General features: G+C 33.9%; 2 protein-coding genes across 3 annotated transcripts in view; one reads left to right on the top strand and one right to left on the bottom strand.

The window, feature by feature from the left end:
- Positions 1-1,656, bottom strand: part of LOC138707555 (zinc finger protein 16-like) — a 13,580-nt gene extending 11,924 nt beyond the window's left edge. The window contains exon 1 of the mRNA XM_069837116.1: positions 1,478-1,656. The gene's annotated coding sequence lies outside the window, so the exon portion shown is untranslated. The remainder of the gene's footprint in view (positions 1-1,477) is intronic.
- On the top strand, positions 1,643-17,029 carry LOC138707559 (zinc finger protein 501-like). Of its 2 annotated transcripts, none has more exons than XM_069837123.1 (5): positions 1,643-1,714; positions 7,548-7,681; positions 10,279-10,421; positions 11,189-11,315; positions 15,371-16,673. In XM_069837123.1, exons 2-5 carry the CDS (start codon positions 7,574-7,576, stop codon positions 16,100-16,102), a joined length of 1,110 nt encoding a protein of 369 aa, XP_069693224.1. In that variant the 5' UTR covers positions 1,643-1,714; positions 7,548-7,573; the 3' UTR covers positions 16,103-16,673. The 2 variants fall into 2 exon arrangements, with proteins under 2 accessions (XP_069693224.1, XP_069693225.1); XM_069837124.1 differs by lacking the exon at positions 1,643-1,714 and adding an exon at positions 2,179-2,521 and having other exon boundaries at positions 15,371-17,029.

Below are 17,029 nucleotides of genomic sequence, written 5' to 3'. Positions count from 1 at the left end.
AATAAATAATTATTATAATTTATATAGGTTTACGCTAGTTATTAATGCAATAGTAGACCTACTTAGTAATGAATTATGTAAAATGATATTATAGAAGAAAGTACGTAAATTCCAATAATTATTAACAAGTATAATTACATAAATATATCAGTATTTTACATACATGGTCAGTGGGATTCATACCCATTGAGACATCCCCTTGCACCCCTGAAGGTACGCGTATCATAGATTGAATACCACTGACATAAGTACCTCGGCTTCATGTCACTTAGCTATCCCCCTCATTTAACTCATCTAATCCATAACGAAACGCAAATCAGACGTCAGTCCCATGTGCTGTGTTGGGAAATATAGAAGATTGACACTAATTACTGCATACAAAATTGCAGCATTTATATTTTATATCTAATATGACTGTGAGCTCAAGAGAATAGAATTCAGATAACGATGATAATACCATTTTCATTCTTAAGTGTGAAGATAGAGGACTATGCATTAATGCGACGGTATGATCCACAAAATTTTGGCTAGAATACGAAACACTAATATAAAAATTTTGGCCAAAAACTGGATAGGGCTAACCATGAAAACTAATTGACAAACTTCAAAGTTGATGGAGACTAGCTGGTAGAAAAATGACATCACTTACATGGTTACCACGTCTGACCGTGAAACGATCGGGCCAGGGTTCAAATCCAGGTTGGGACAAGTTAGCTGGTTGGGGGTTTTCCGGAGTTTTCCCTCAACCAATTGAAGCAGAATTGCTGGGTAACTTTCGGCGTTGGACCTCGGACTCATTTCGCCATCATTATTTCACATATCATCATAATCATCATCATCCATACCATAGCCCAGTTAAGTTCACGGTGCGGCATGCTGTCCGCATTTCATGAGAAGATCCGAGCAAGGAATGCAAGTTTTTCCCCCCACTCTTATAACCTATCCCCAACACGGAACCGGCCGGCCATTGACTGAGTCTTGTTTGTCCCAGCCGGCCAATGACATCACCCCCATGCACCTTCTTCTTCTAGAACGCGGAGTCACTGGCTTTCTCTCTCCTCTTACCCCGCAAGGACTATATTCCTCTCGCAGGGATCCTCTCGTGAAATTTGGACAGTACTTATACAAGAGCGCGGCCGTTCGGCTACCCAGTCTTTCACAGAATAGGAGTGGTAAGCACAATAAGCCTCAGGCTGCAGTGTAAGCCTTCAGGTCCCTCCTCCGTACAAGAGGAACAAGAAGTCACGTATATACATACCACGATAAAAATCCGGAGCTAAACGAATCGTTAATTAGAACAGTACTGTACATTGGCCAACAATTAGCGATAGACATTTTATTCAGTAAAGTGCCTATTTTGGCGACTGTAAACTTGAAGAAAACACAACGCTGATCTTAACAATAGAAATACACAAATAAATCTCACGTTTTATATTTCTTCACGAAAATATGAATTTTCTGACATAGACCTACTTACCTCTAGGTATTGAAAAAAGTTGTCTTCATATTTTGAAATATTTACATTTGGGAAGTAAATCATTTACCATAGTACTAATACGTATCAATGAAAGAAGAGAATTACATAAAAGTCAACAATTGCCGGTACTGAATTTCTTCCTCTGTCCTGTCAAAGTCATGGGCTGTTGGATTCATGTAGTATCGGTATTTTGATGAAACAACCATATATACGGTATTTATGTACGGCAGCAAAAAGGTATATGTTCTAGCAGACAGAAAATAAATATAATATAAATTGGAATTTGAAAAAGTAATTGGGTGGTTACCGTAACTATTTTCCTCCTCTACTTTATCACAATGGGAAGCGAATTCCCCGGTTTCATAAACTTGATCTGTCTTTGACAGGCAGTTAAAATGACATTCGATTAATCACTTTAATTTATTTTTCGGTGTTAAATATTTTGATTAACATATTCAATGTAATAAACTTTTAAATTATTGCGCATACTATGTGCTAATGTTCAAATAATAAGATAGATTATAGGACATCACAAATGGAAACAAGCAATTCGTCCGTGATACCAACGGATTTACAGTAGGATATTTAAACCCGTTGTACACTCAAGTTATAATAATATCCCATTAACGTTTCTCACGATATGGGAATGTGCATATGAACAGAAAGAAGGTACCGGTAATTGATGAAGATAGAAAATGGGCATTTATGTATAAAATTATTCTTTGTTTCGAAACTGTACTATACCCCAATGCCTAGGAAAGACAAAGAAAGATTAGTCTTCGATTTTTCTTTCCTCTTCCGATTAAATTATGATTGCTTATATGAACACATTTTTCTGGTTGTAGATTGATGTATTCTTCATGCTTGTTAATATTTGATGTTGCTGTTATTCTTGTGAATATGGACCGTTCCAGTTGCTTTCTGCAGTAACAACTGAATGCATCGGAAACAAAGTGAAATTTGGGAAGTGGGTTGGTTTGTCATTGCCAGTATGTGCATTGAGAAAATTGCTTAGCGAAGATTAAATTAATTTGCTTTATTATGGTAATGCGTACACATTACATAATTGTGAATATTTTGTAAAATATGTATCCGGTTTTAATCGCCCGTTTATTTGAAATTTTCGTATCATAACTTGCCTCTGATTGAGATTCTGGCTGATATGTACATCTATTATCAGGCAGTAACTTACATCTCACTTGACGATATGTGTCGGAGGAAGAACAATTGTTTGTATGCATCTGAAGTCTGATTAGAGTAATATGTAGCTTATCGGCGAAGCATACAATTGAGGAGGAAAGGAACTGGGGCAGTCTACCCCATTATTTCCTGGCTTAGTTGCCTCGTAAGTGGTACTTTATTGGTGCCACTTATGAGGTTCAGACCTGTCTTCGGACTGTTGACTAAACGACTTATGTATAGCTTATTATTATTATTATTATTATTATTATTATTCACTCAAATACGTCAATGCCAAAATGAGTGACAGCCTTCATTACACTAGCTCAGTTTTCATATACATGTATACGTTAGAAGAGTTACATAGATTGGATTTTGTCAATTTTTTATTCATTAATAGCAATGGAAAATTCCAGTCTATACCTCTTTTAAACAATACACCATTGTTTCCTCCCTCTAAATATATATGCATGCTTCTCCTCTTGCTTACCAATGTATTTGTGGTACCGGTAAGGATTTTACCATTCTGCTTTCTGGTTCCATGAAAGATAAAAGTGTGTTTTGTAGAAGTAGAGCAAAGCTATTAGTATCAGATACGAAAATCCATCGAGATCTTTGAATATTCAGATTTTTTATGTCACACTGATACCAATTTTTAAAGAGGTTCGCCAGAGAATTCATTTGGAGACAGCTAATACCAGCATCAGTAGCCATCCAAGATTGTCGTTGTTTGTCACTGTGTCTGGTCTACCTGTGCAACGCTTTCGTTGAGTAGGAATGCTCCCTTTTTGGCAAAATTTGTCAAGAAATTGTATCATAACCGTATTACTTGGTGGCAGCTTGTGAAAAAGTCATCTGGAACATGTTTCAAATTTGGGTTATTTGCACGCTCAAGTCCATATAAACGGAAATAATAGGCCTACTCATCAATAAAAACTTTTACCTATGTCGTGAAAACCATTACTGCAGCATTAAGCCAAGCACTGAATCTGCAATATGTTTAAATATTCTGACAAATATATACTTGTTGCTAGGCAAACATGACAGGTAGTAGTCGAGTGACAATTTAAGTACTGTTTGTTTTGGTGTATACTGTATTTTAAGATGCAGAAGTACAATATCCTTTTTTTAAATTACGTGTTTGAAGTTTGGGTAAGTCAGGGGCATATACTGGTTAAAGGGTTTGGGCTACCGCTGACCCTATTATTACACAAAATATATCTAACAATTACTTTAATTTTAATTACTATGGTAAAACTAATAATACAAAATTATTACATTATGTTATATTATAAACTTTTTCTTTTTTAATTTCCTTGGACTACCGCCGGTAGCCCCGGTAGCCCGCAAAATACGCCCCTGGGGTAAGTTACTTCCCTGATTTGACATGTTTGGAATCCGTCTATGCCATTGTATATATTATAATTATTGTGGTTTGTGATACTCTTTTCATATTCTTATTATAACATGCAATATAATTTTGTCTGAGAAGGAAATTACAGTGAAGTCAGATTTTTAAACGATAAAGTTCTTAGAATTTGAATATAGTCTAATGATTGAAAATGGGATTTTCATTGATTTCTTATTAGATGTTTATTTTTTATCCATGTACAGAAAAAGTATTTTACACATGCATGAAAGGTAGAGTTGTAGGCCTAAAGCTTCGATTGACTACTGCAGAATATGAAATGTCAGTGTAGAATATGGTAGTTCCCCCAGTAGCATTCGTAGAACACAATGCAACGTTAGATACACCAAGGCTGTGCTAGTTGCATAAACAGCAGGCGATGTTATTTGTCAATGCACTTAAAAAATACAATATATTAAACAGACTTTGTTACATACGGCTTCGTAGTATAGCGGTCAGCATTCATGACTGTAAATCATGAGATCACGTGTTCGATTTTTGTCCTGAGCATGGATATTTTTTTTTTCTTAACGAGTCTAATACTGTCACTCGTAAAATCCAGAAGTTCAAGTGAGTGCACATATATAAAGGGTTTCTGTAGGCGGGACATCTCAGTGTTTAAGTAAAGTTGTCAGAATGTGTCCTATGCCTGAAATGTGGGAAATATACGATACAAATACTATTAACAAGAAATAAGGCAAATGCAAATATTGCGTATCTATTAGGCCTACAACAATGCAGTGGACACTTAAGCTTTTAAGCTTTTATTTTAAAAATGTAAATAAATCACCTGGACAATAAATTCAAAATTATAATGAAGTTAATTTGAACATTAAATCAAATTATACATCTCATATTGAAAATAAAGCAAAACCCACTCTAACAACGAAAATTGTATAATGGAAAACTTGTGTGACTACCCAAAGCGTAACTTCTAACAATGTAAATCTTTAATGTTGGCATTTCATTTCAAGTTGAATGAATTTGAAGATTGAGTCATATAATTTAAGCTATAATATGCTTTTTCCTATAGAAACTCTTAATATGCGATCACTCAAGTAAGTTAACTTCTGGATCAGTACAAGTTCCAGGAACATCATATTCTAGGGAAAAAATATATATTTATAATAAGGGATCACTAATTTTTAACAGCAAAATATCACTGATTGTTGAAGAGAAGTAAAACAAATTCTAACTAAATACCTATTTGATATATTACAAACACTCTCAAATTACCATTCACACCAATTTATAAAACTCACAACCAGCTTACAGCCCTATTTGGATATCCTATATAGACATTTAGTTGGGTGTTATATGATTTTGTAATACTTAAAGACAAATATTTCGATTCCTATACATGCATTCAAGTTCCTTTTCTGATCAATTCGGGCAGTTGACTAAATAACAACTACCAATTCTGCGATTAGCGTACCGGTATATTTACCGCACAATACCTGATTTTTCGTATTCTACCAAAACCAATGGACCGTATTCTACAAGGCCGCAACTCTAATGACAGGTAATATTGTTGGAAATTTATTTTTTATTGATTAAATTATGGACCAGCAAGACTGCTTTTAAACTTACTTACTTATGGCTTTTAAGGAACCCGGAGTTTCATTGCCGCCCTCACATAAGCCCGCCATCGGTCCCTATCCTGAGCAAGATTAATTACATTCCACCTCCTTCAAATCCATTTAATATTATCCTCCCATCTACGTCTCGGCCTCCCCAAAGGCATTTTTCCCTTCGGCCTCCCAACTAACATTCTATGCGCACTTCTGGATTCGGCCGTACGTGCTACATGCCCTGCCATCTCAAACGTCTGGATTTAATGTTCCTAATTATGTCAGGTGAAGAATACAATACATGCAGTTCTGCGTTCTGCAACTTTCTCCATTCTCCTGTAACTTCACCCCTCTTAGTCCCAAATATTTTCCTAAGCAACTTTTATTCTCAAACATCCGTAACCTCTGTTCCTCTCTCAAAGTGAGGATCCAATTTTCACAACCAAACAGAACAACCGGTAATATAACTGTTTTATAAATTCAGACTTTCAGCTTTTTTGAGAGCAGACTGGATGACAAAAGCGTTTAATATCCTCCCAAGTGTGATTTATATTTGTTACTGCTGCTCCAAGATGTTTGAAATTTTCCACCTCTTCAAAGGATAAATTTCCGATTTTTATATTTCCATTCCGTACAATGTTAGGTCACGAGACATAATTATATACGTTTTTAAACTATAAAAGTAAATTTGATGCTTGATGCTCAAAAAACAAAGCTTAATGACATTTAAATTATTGAAGGATAATTATTCACAGCAAGAGGCCCAGGAAATATGACTGCTGTTACTTTGTAATTGCCCCAATGTCGTGGATGCTTTGGTGTAGGGTAGTTATCAAGTTGAAACATAATAGAGATTTTGAAGTAAGTTCGAAGATGCGTATATATTTGTTTCCAATATACGTATGCTAAAAACTATGATTGACAGAAAAGGGATTGGTGTTATTTGGTTACTTAGTTATTTAACGTTGATGGAATAGGTGATAGAGAGATGGCATTCGGCGAGTTGAGGCCGAGGATTCGCCATGAAATTTCCTGACATTCGTCTTACAGTTAGAGAAAATATTTGAAAAAACCCAACCAGATAATCAATATAAACGGGAATTGAACCCAACCCAAGTGTAGCCACATGGAAATGTGTCTAGTGTATGAGCTATGGGCATAGTCAAAGGGGTTGGTGTCTTGCAAATATTGCAAATACATGACATAAATATGCATGTACGAAAAAAGTGCAATCAAACCCCAATTTTGTGTGACTTTGAATTAACATAATTTACATTAACGTAAGAAATTCGATGTTCCGAAAACGATTTCATAAGGAGATTGTTTTTTTTTTTTCATATTGTATTTAATGCAATTCGCTGCAGAATGAAACCTACATTTAGCGTAAAAAATTTAGCAATCATTGGATGTGACCATATTGAGCATATTCAAAACTGTAATTATTGTCACTCGAAATATTGTTATGGTGAACTAAAAAAAATCATTAATGATTCTTCTACCCTGTGATGTTTTTTCATACAACTTTCACAAACAGATATCAGAAGAGGTGAATTGCGTCATGCAATAAAACATATGTGGAATAGTTCATTTTTGATAATCCATTTTGAATCTTGCGTACACTACTTTTAACACTTGAATATAATTAATTGATTAACTAGTGGACTTACTCGTGTTAATTATGTAAGATTTGTGCGGCTTACAGCTGTTTCGGTGCTTCACGCACCATCCTCAGAGCCTCAGAGAGTAGGCTCTGAGGATGGTGTGTGAAGCACTGAAACAGCTGTAAGCCGCACAAATCTTACATAATTAACACGAGTAAGTCCACTAGTTAATCAATTAATTAAGTTCATTTTTATGTCCCTGTGTGAAGTAGGGCTATTATAATAAGTAACAATTTTCATTTTTGTTTCAGTAAAATACGATTTAATACTTGCAGTAATGATGAATATTGTAAAGAGAAGAACAGGAAACGTAGAAGCAACAGTTTCCCCTGAAATAAAAGAAGAAGATATCTCCGACAACACCAAAGAAGCCAAGCATACAATGGTATAAGATGTAAAACTAATCAGAAAGTAAAATTCAATACTTTCATTTATGAAAATTAACTAAGCCTAACAGGAACACAATATGTATGGTACAAAGAAGTATTTTCTCAAGTTTAGTAGCTTAGCTCTAGTAGAAAGAATAATAAGCCTTTATTTGAAATCCTACACACAAAATGCGATGAACTTTAAATCTAATCTAACCTTTTTAAAATTTTATTTCTGGCGTAAGAAGAGAGAAATAAATGAACTGCACAGTAGGTACCCAGGGCCCTGCATTTCCGAAATATTAATTATGTGCAGAATTATTTATAATATTCGTTACGAAATATCTTAAATTTCAGCTATGAACACGTACCTTATGGAAAAACTGGAAGCTCCAATGTTAAAGAACTATTTGCTTATGAGTAAAGCAATTGTTGTACATGAATGAACCATTTGAAGTTCATGTGAACAGTTTAGAATGTAGAGGTTTGTTCGTAATCTTATATAAAGTGGCAATATACACTTCTTCCTTTGCTCTCCCATTTGTTCTTTTAGCTGTTGGATCTCATTATCCACATAGGCCTAATATATGCCTGAAATTTAAATTTGGATTTTCATGAAGTGAAATACATTAGGAAGTGTTACAATGTTACAATGTACATACAGCTATTTTATTATAAATTTGTGAAACATTTACCCCATACAGACGTGGACAAATTATTAGATTAAAACGTTTTTTCTTGGAAACATAATATAATTCGTAATATCAACTATCAGTGTAATTCACAGAGTCTCTGTTGTTATAAATGTGATTGTTTACATCTTCTGGTATATTTTTCCAATGGTTAAGTATATTTTATCTTTCTGTGTTAATACTACTGGTGTTTTAATTATATACTGCAGAAGATATTCAACAGTCTGTTCTCCCATGGCCTGCAAGAAGACCGGACATGAAAAAATTGAAAATCTGCGACCTATACTGTAGACGAAAGTGAACAAAAAGAGGCTTACTACAAAACATGGACTCATTTAAGCACTGTCTGATATCTGGCTAAATGATGCTGATATTCAAAGAAAATGTCAAATTTTCGTTTCCAGCATCCCTGACAAAATCAACGTGTTAATAAAGAATAAGGGAATGTTCACTAAATATTAGTAACCTCAAGACTCTATTTTCTGTTCATTATTTCTGTGCAAAATACATTTTTGTTCATTATTTCTTCCGATAAATACAGCTTTGTTGCACATATATATAATTTTGTCTAATAATTTGTCCACGTCTGTATCTGCTGAAATCTTAAAATATGTACCGGTAAATGAAGTTAGGTATTTTGGGATTGTAAAGAATACTTTTTGTGTGTAATTCAGAAAACAAAAGTTGAACTTGTAATTTATAGTCATTATTGAATGATTTCATTTAGGTTTCTCTTTCGAATAGTAGTTCAAGAGAATAAATTACCTGGTAAGCAGTAAAATTCACAATATGATAAAGAACTTTTTCCTTTTCGATATTTTTGTGCAATGGCAGGACCCTAAACATAAAATTATTCATCCTGACTCTACGAGCATGGCTCAGAGATGTTCCTAGTGCCAAGAAGCATAGACCACTTAGTTTGTCAGGGACTATCCAGAGTTCACTACAGGTGATGGGTCTGCATTACATCCATAATGAAGGATGATGATGATGATGATGATGATGATGATGATGACGATGATGATGATGATGAACTGAAGACTGGACATACAAAAGACTCAGTATTTTTTTAAATAAATTTTTCCAAAAAGGATTCCTTGTCCCTGGTTTATTCTACTAAGAAATGGTAATAAGTTCCATTGTAATTTTATTTAGAAACTAGCTTCTCCCATAGAAGTGCAATATGTATAATATAACATTACTAATTGCACAAGAAATCCTTGTTTTCTAGGGGTTTTCTCTTTGGCATTTACAGTTTTTTCTGTCCAGCCTTCAATTTTTGTGATATCACAGAGAAGCTAGAGTACCCAGAGAAAAACCCTCCATTTTCTGGACCATGAGCTTGCCCAAGATATGTTATAAATTGAGGGTGGATCAACTGGGATTTAAACCTGGAACCCCTGACTTACAAGTCCAGTGTACTAGCACTGATCCACCATAGTGAAGATGAAGGAACTGAATTGTTGAGAAATGCATAATGTCACCTTGTGACATATATATATATTTTTTTTCAGAATTTTTAAATTTATTTATATTACTCAGAAGTTACATTACTTAAAAAGAGAAACGAGGTAATCAGTAATGTGGGAATAAGAAACAGTAATAACTAAATTTAAGAAAATTTAGATTAGTGTTAAATATCAAAGTGCTTCTTCTGAACATTCACATAGGCAGGGAAAAATGTGTATGACGATGCGATTAATGGCCTTTTCTCTTATGTACTGAATGATTTTTGTTAAAAATGAAGATAAAAACTTCAGGCAATGCTGTTATTGTATTTAAGGGAATTATCACTGGTCAAGTTTACACTCTGTTACACCTATAAGATGAATACATTACAGGAATGAAATATCTGTAACATACTTATGGATTTTTTAAAAATATGTGACATAAGATTTAATGTTGAATTTTTCTTTATTTAGAATGAAGACACAGTTCATTTGCAATGTGAAACTTCACTTCAGATACCAGGAAAAACATTTGAATTTGTTGCTGTGAAAGAAGAAATTGTTGACTGTCTTACTGATGAACATTATATCCACTTCGACAGCACAGAAAATATGGAGTAAGGGTCTGACTTTATAGGATTAAACATAAACATTCTAAACAAATTTAAAATATGCTACATGGTTTATCTCACTGCTATATTAGTCCTTGAAGATTTAAAAATAATAATTATTCCACCTAGGCAGGCATTGAGCATATAGGCCATCATGTGTCTCTTTATTTTCTATAAAATTATAAGGTTCTTTATTAATGTGAAATAAACTGTTTACGCCAATCTTGTAGCATAATGTATAGGCTCTAGGCTCCATTTTTTTAATTTTTTACCGGAATATCTCCTAATTCTCTTAATTATGAGATATTCTCACGTTGTAAAATAAAAATATATTTATTTATTATAAAAGTTGTTTATCATATATGAAGGAATAACATAATATTTAGAGATTAACAGATTACTGGAAATATATTTCAAATGAAAATATATTTCATAACCTGTTAAACATTTTAAAAACAATTTTCAGAGGTGTATATTGCAGAACTACCGGTAACACTTGCTCTCAAAGTGAATTGTGGGACAAGACCATCCTGCATTGTCTGTGATGTCTCAGAAAAAAGATGATATTTCATCAACTTCCGAGCCCTACTAATCATCCTTGTTTATCAGTGTCTTTCAAAGAAAAATCATTTACTATGTAATTTAGTAGGATAATAATATTCCAGAGCCATACTTCAATTACAATTGCTAATGATGCATGAATGAACATTCACTTCCACAGACAAAACTGTTTTCATGATCTTTATTTATCTGTACAAATTTTAATGTATCAGGCCTTGTTCGGAACATCCATCTCCTAATGGAACCAGAAGATTATGGTCTTCACAATCAACTCAAGATGATCTGCAGAAAGATTGCAGAAAGTTGATTTTCGCATCTGAAAACAACTCGAGCATACACGTAAGTCCATCATTAATTCTTACTAGGAAGGTTTTTAATTTTTCATCCCAGTTTAATACTTCTGTGTTATATAGGCTATTACTGTAATATAAAACAGCTTCATATTTAGAAGCACAATTTTTGGACACCATTCCATAGATATAGAATTACAAATGAATACAGTAGAAAAATCCAGTGATAAAACAGGCTTCACATTATGTTGTATTGCACAATGTACAACTGAAACCCCTCATTTTAATAAATTTGTAATTTTTGTTTGCCTTTGTTTTTACACTAGTCGCGTGATTATTAAGGACCTGGAGATGGAAGGGATGTAGCAGGTAAACTTAAGGTATTTCTGTAAATAGTGCTGGACAGTCCCCTCCTTTACTGTCAGTTATGTAATACCGGTACAGAATAAGTTAAATTCTTAAAACCACTTATTAAAAATAAGTATGTAGTCTCCCCACAAAAATAATGAGACACTGGAATATTTCAAGTCTCAGATACAAGACAACGCACATAATCAGAGACCCAGAGCACAGATACACAAGATAAAACATAGTTGAGTTATTTAAATTGACTGTATTTGGGTTTATGTTGAATCGTTCCGAAACTCACTTGAAAAACTAAAAAAAAAAAATGTATATATTAGTGTTATAAACTGTAGATAATATATAATAATCCGTGGCGCTACAGCCCGTGAAGGGCCTAGACTGACCAGTCGGCTGCTGGCCTCACGCCCACATGTCGAAGCAGAGGTGGACGATCATCCAACCAGAATGGAGGTATCGTGTGGTTAGCACGATAATATCTACACTGGCCGAAATCTCATGAGAAAATTTCTTCCCCCATGAGGACTCGAACCAGCACGCATTCAGTAACGCGAGTCCTAGGCAGGATGTAGATAATATACTGTATTATAAATAAAGTTCCTGCAGTAAAATCGAAATTTAGACCTTCATGACGAGATTGACACTCTGGAGAGAAGCAAGTCCTTCCGTCTTTTCTCAGTAGTTTAGATGGCTGTAGTATCTGCGTGTTTTGTAGAAGGAAGTGAGTTCGAGCCCTATAACCGCAAGTTTTTTTTTTATTTCCTGAGTAACGTTAAACTGTAGTTTCACAGAGTCGTGGGATAGATTTTCGATAAATGTTAATGGTCACAGGCAATACAAAATTATAATATTATAAATGATAATATAATCATGCATTAACTTTGGAAATATCGTTATATTAAAAAAAATTGCTGACTTGGCGATATGTTTTAACAAATAATAATATAATTTAGATATAATATAGATCTTAACAATGTCATTGTAACTTGGGTAAATTTTTAACAATAACTATAATTATTACAATGAAACTTAACATGTTTTAACGACATGCATTAAGAAGTAGTTCTTAAATAACAATAACAACTGCATTTAAAAGCTTACCATATGAGCCACCGAGACTTATCCAGCCTTTTGGTCTCACCGCAGGTAGTACTGTTTCAAATTATTCACAAAGATTGTTATATCCTGGACCATTTAATAAGACGTCCCAAGTGGGAAAACATGTAATTAAGTGAAATGACTTCTCTCCTAGAGAAGGCTTTAGAACATTTTCATGGCTTTCAATGCACAAGATTCTGAACTCTGTTATCAGTCAGACTGCCATACTGTTCTTAAGACCTTGCAATGAAGACTGGATTTACTAGTAGGTCTACTATGTGATACAAAAGTATGGTGCCAGAAAATACCCCAAATAGGTTACAAGTGTTAAGTTTTAGCTATTATTATTATTATTATTATTATTATTATTATTATTATTATTATTATTATTATTATGTCAGAAAATACCCCAGGTAGGTTAGAACTGTTAAGTTTTTGCTGCTATTATTATTATTATTATTATTATTATTATTATTATTATTATTATTATTATTATTACTTTTAAACATTTTCTTTAGTTTAATGTTCATTCATTTATTTTTTTGTAGTCCATGGACCTGCTCCTGTTCGCCTCCAGAGAGATTAGCTTCGTATTACAGTTTACAGTACAGTATGTAATCTATATTCAAGGTCAGATATATTTTAAATTTACACAAATCTTTATATAGCATAAGTACTTATTATGTAAGAGAGATAAAGCGCCTAAATAAGTAATAGAGCAGTCAATAAGTTTGTGGAGTACATTATAAAGAATCTGTCTGATCACCACATTTACAGAGAATATAAGAAAGAATGATTTAAATCATATAAATTATTATAATACTAAAATGTTTATTCTTTGACAGTCCACCTCTTGGGCGAAGTGAATAAAATTATTTGCTAGTACTTTTCTAAGGCAGTAGGCTACTTGTAGAACAGTGAAAAAATAGGTGATAATTTTCAGGTAAATACTTACTTTCCCGGCAAACATTAAATAGAATGTAAATAAAGACTGTAATTCAGTTTGAACCTTAAGTAAATACTTCTATTTTCATAATTGATTATGAACTTATGAGAAATAACCAACACTGTGAAGAATAGCTAATTTTGGTCACATTCATTCATAGTATTGGTTGATTGTTTATACCAGTCTTCTTGGAACTCTTCAATTTGTCATCTTGCATCTCAGTAGAGCAGTGGTCGGCAATTCTTGACTCGCGAGTCAACCCCTTAATACAATGCCGGTGAAATAAGTCTGGGGTCCAGCACTGATAGTTACTCAGCATTTGCTTATATTGGGTTTAGGAAAAACCCCGGAAAAAACCTCAACCAGGTAACTTGCTGGGCCACCTGGTTTCGCGGCCAGACACGCTAACCGTTATTCCACAGGTGTGGACTGGAACTTTCTACATAGATATAATAGTAAGTGTGTCATTTTTAGAGGATACTGAATGACACCTGTTTCTATGAATTGTAAACTTGGAATAGGATAAATCCAATGCTGAATGTGTTCGTAAAAATATTGCTACGCCTCCAGAAGCAGCATATGTAAGTCTATCGGTTCTGTAACAAACGTAACCTGATACTGGGTTGCCACAGTACTCTATGATGATGTAATTATGTGCAGTGGTTGTAGAAAAATATTGTAGTCTGTGTTCTTGCAATTTTATATAGAAAATAGGATTCCTTTATTTTTTAGAAATGTAACAGTAAAAGTAAATTATAACTTTCTTTATATTATTATTATTATTATTATTATTGGATCGGTGTCGGGTAGAGTTCCCGGGTAGCTCAGTTGGTAGAGCGTTGGTACGTTAAAGCAAAGGTCCCGGGTTCGATGCCTGGCCCCGAAACAATTTTTCCCTCGAAATTATTCAAATCAACTTTACAGGGAGTTATACCTGAAATCTTGGTTTGCATAATACACGTCCCTGTTCGTTAACAGAAAACCACAATTTAAGTCACACGGGTCCACACCTGTGGAGTAACGGTCAGCGCGTCTGGCCGCGAAACCAGGTGGCCCGGGTTCGATTCCCGGTCGGGGCAAGTTACCTGGTTGAGGTTTTTTCCGGAGTTTTCCCTCAACCCAATTTGAGCAAATGCTGGGTAACTTTCGGTGCTGCACCCCGGACTCATTTCACCGGCATTATCACCTTCATCTCATTCAGACGCTAAATAACCATAGATGTTAACAAAGCGTCGTAAAATAACCTACTAAAAAAAAAAAAGTCACACAGAGTTAGTGTGCACTCGAAGTTAGTTGCTTGACGGTTGTCAGCCCACTTTGAGGTCTGTGGATATAGAGGAAAAATTGGATCGGTGTCGGGTAGAGTTCCCTGTTAGCTCAGTTGGTAGAGCATTGGTATGTTAAACCAAAGGTCCTGGAACAATTTTTCCCTCGAAATTATTCAAATCAACTTTACAGGGAGTTATACCTGAAATCTTGATTTGCATTATTATTATTGTTGTTGTTGTTCTTGTTATGGAAATATAAATGCATTCACTTGTGAATTCTGTAATTGACAGGTTGAAAATTTGATTTTCGTATTTCCACAGGTGATTTCATTCGACGACTTTTCTTGATTATTAATAGCATTATTATTGAGTAGTTGAAATATATCTAATATTACCTTCTCAATATGCTCTAAAAATTTTACTTTACAGTCGAACATGAGAAAACATAACAGACTGCTCAGTTCTGTGAAACCGTATCATTGTTCTAAGTGCAAACAGAGTTTCACTCGGAAGGCAGATTTGGAAAGACACAATGGAGTCCATACAAATGATAGACCATATAACTGTTCAGTGTGCAGAAAATCTTTTAAATACAAATATGGCTTGTCAATGCATTTCAAGTTACATAAAGGAGAAGGTCATGAATGTGTTGTGTGTAAAAAGTCATTCAGCACAAGGCATATTTTAGAGCGCCATAAAAGAACCCATGCAGAACGGAAAATATATCAGTGCTCTTTGTGTAAAGCTGTGTTTAATGAAAGGAACTGTTTGAGTCAACATGCCAGGATCCACTCCGAGGAACGCCCTCGTCCATATGAATGTCCTGTGTGTAAAAAGAAGTTCATCACTAGGCACGATCTAGAACGTCATTGTCGAACACATACAGGAGAGAAACCGTATCAATGTGCAACGTGTGAAAAAGCGTTCAGTGACAGAGGTGATCTCACTAGGCATTTAGTAGTACATTCGGGTGAAAAAAGATATGTTTGTACAATATGCAAGAAAGCTTTTACAATGCAAAGTTCATTGAAAACTCATGCTAGAGTTCATTCTGGTGATAAACCATATCCATGTATAATATGTAAGAAAACATTTTCTCAAAAGGCAAATGTTAGTAGGCATATGAAAACCCATGGAGTTGAGAAGATTCAGCGAACGTAATCTTTTGTGAGAGAGTGGGGTGTATCTAATTCCATTTTAATTACTACAGTACCGATTATCATTTTGTACCTAAGGTATCTGTTGTGTTGTTCATGGTTATGAAGGCTGATATATAAACGAATGCAATATAATTGCATTTATTCAGATAGCGTATGTTCATGTCTTCTAAATTTATTTAAAAAATACATTTATTCTTTTTTATATTAGAAGTAATAGTTTAGATATAGCATTTATATTGAATATCTCTGTCTGGTTCAAAGCACACTCTCGGATTTCCATTTATGAAGCAACAGATTGGAGGATGTCAACCTGTCTCAGGAAATGTCTAGTCAGTAAGTGATAATTTTGGAATATACTGTAATATAAATATTATTATATTTATTATATAGCTTTATTTTTATAATATTTTAATTCTGAGTAATTGGGTTGAAACAGTATTTGTTACAATATCTTATTTTTTATTTAGTGCAATTCTTAGACGTATGTTGGAAAAATATGTACAAATTGTTACTAGTCTCTTGAAAGGATACTTAATAAAGTTTTTATAATAAATTATTCTTCATGTCATTCAGTGCAACAATACCTCAAGATGAGAAACTACTTCAAAATAAATGCTTCCAATTTATTTAAATAAATTTTTTTATCAACAAATCACTATTATAAAAATTATAATTATGCTGGCAGTGAAACATTTAATTGGTAATTATGTAGTAACCATAGACAAGATTGCCATCTTCCCCCAATAGATGTTCAGGACACACATTTTTCCCGTTAGCTTAAAAAGGCTGATGATATGTCATTCATAATAAAATTTTGAAAATGTAATTTAAATATATGTATATATTTGGTAATGTATGTGCCCTGGACCTTTATTTCAGAAAGATGTCCTGGCTGATTGCTTACTATATAATTACCTTTTTATTACCC

This window comes from Periplaneta americana, chromosome 10 (assembly GCF_040183065.1).
Source record: "Periplaneta americana isolate PAMFEO1 chromosome 10, P.americana_PAMFEO1_priV1, whole genome shotgun sequence".
Taxonomy (NCBI): Eukaryota; Metazoa; Arthropoda; class Insecta; order Blattodea; family Blattidae; genus Periplaneta; species Periplaneta americana.
Note: the sequence above shows the minus strand (reverse complement) of the source record. Positions and strands in the feature narration are given on the sequence as shown.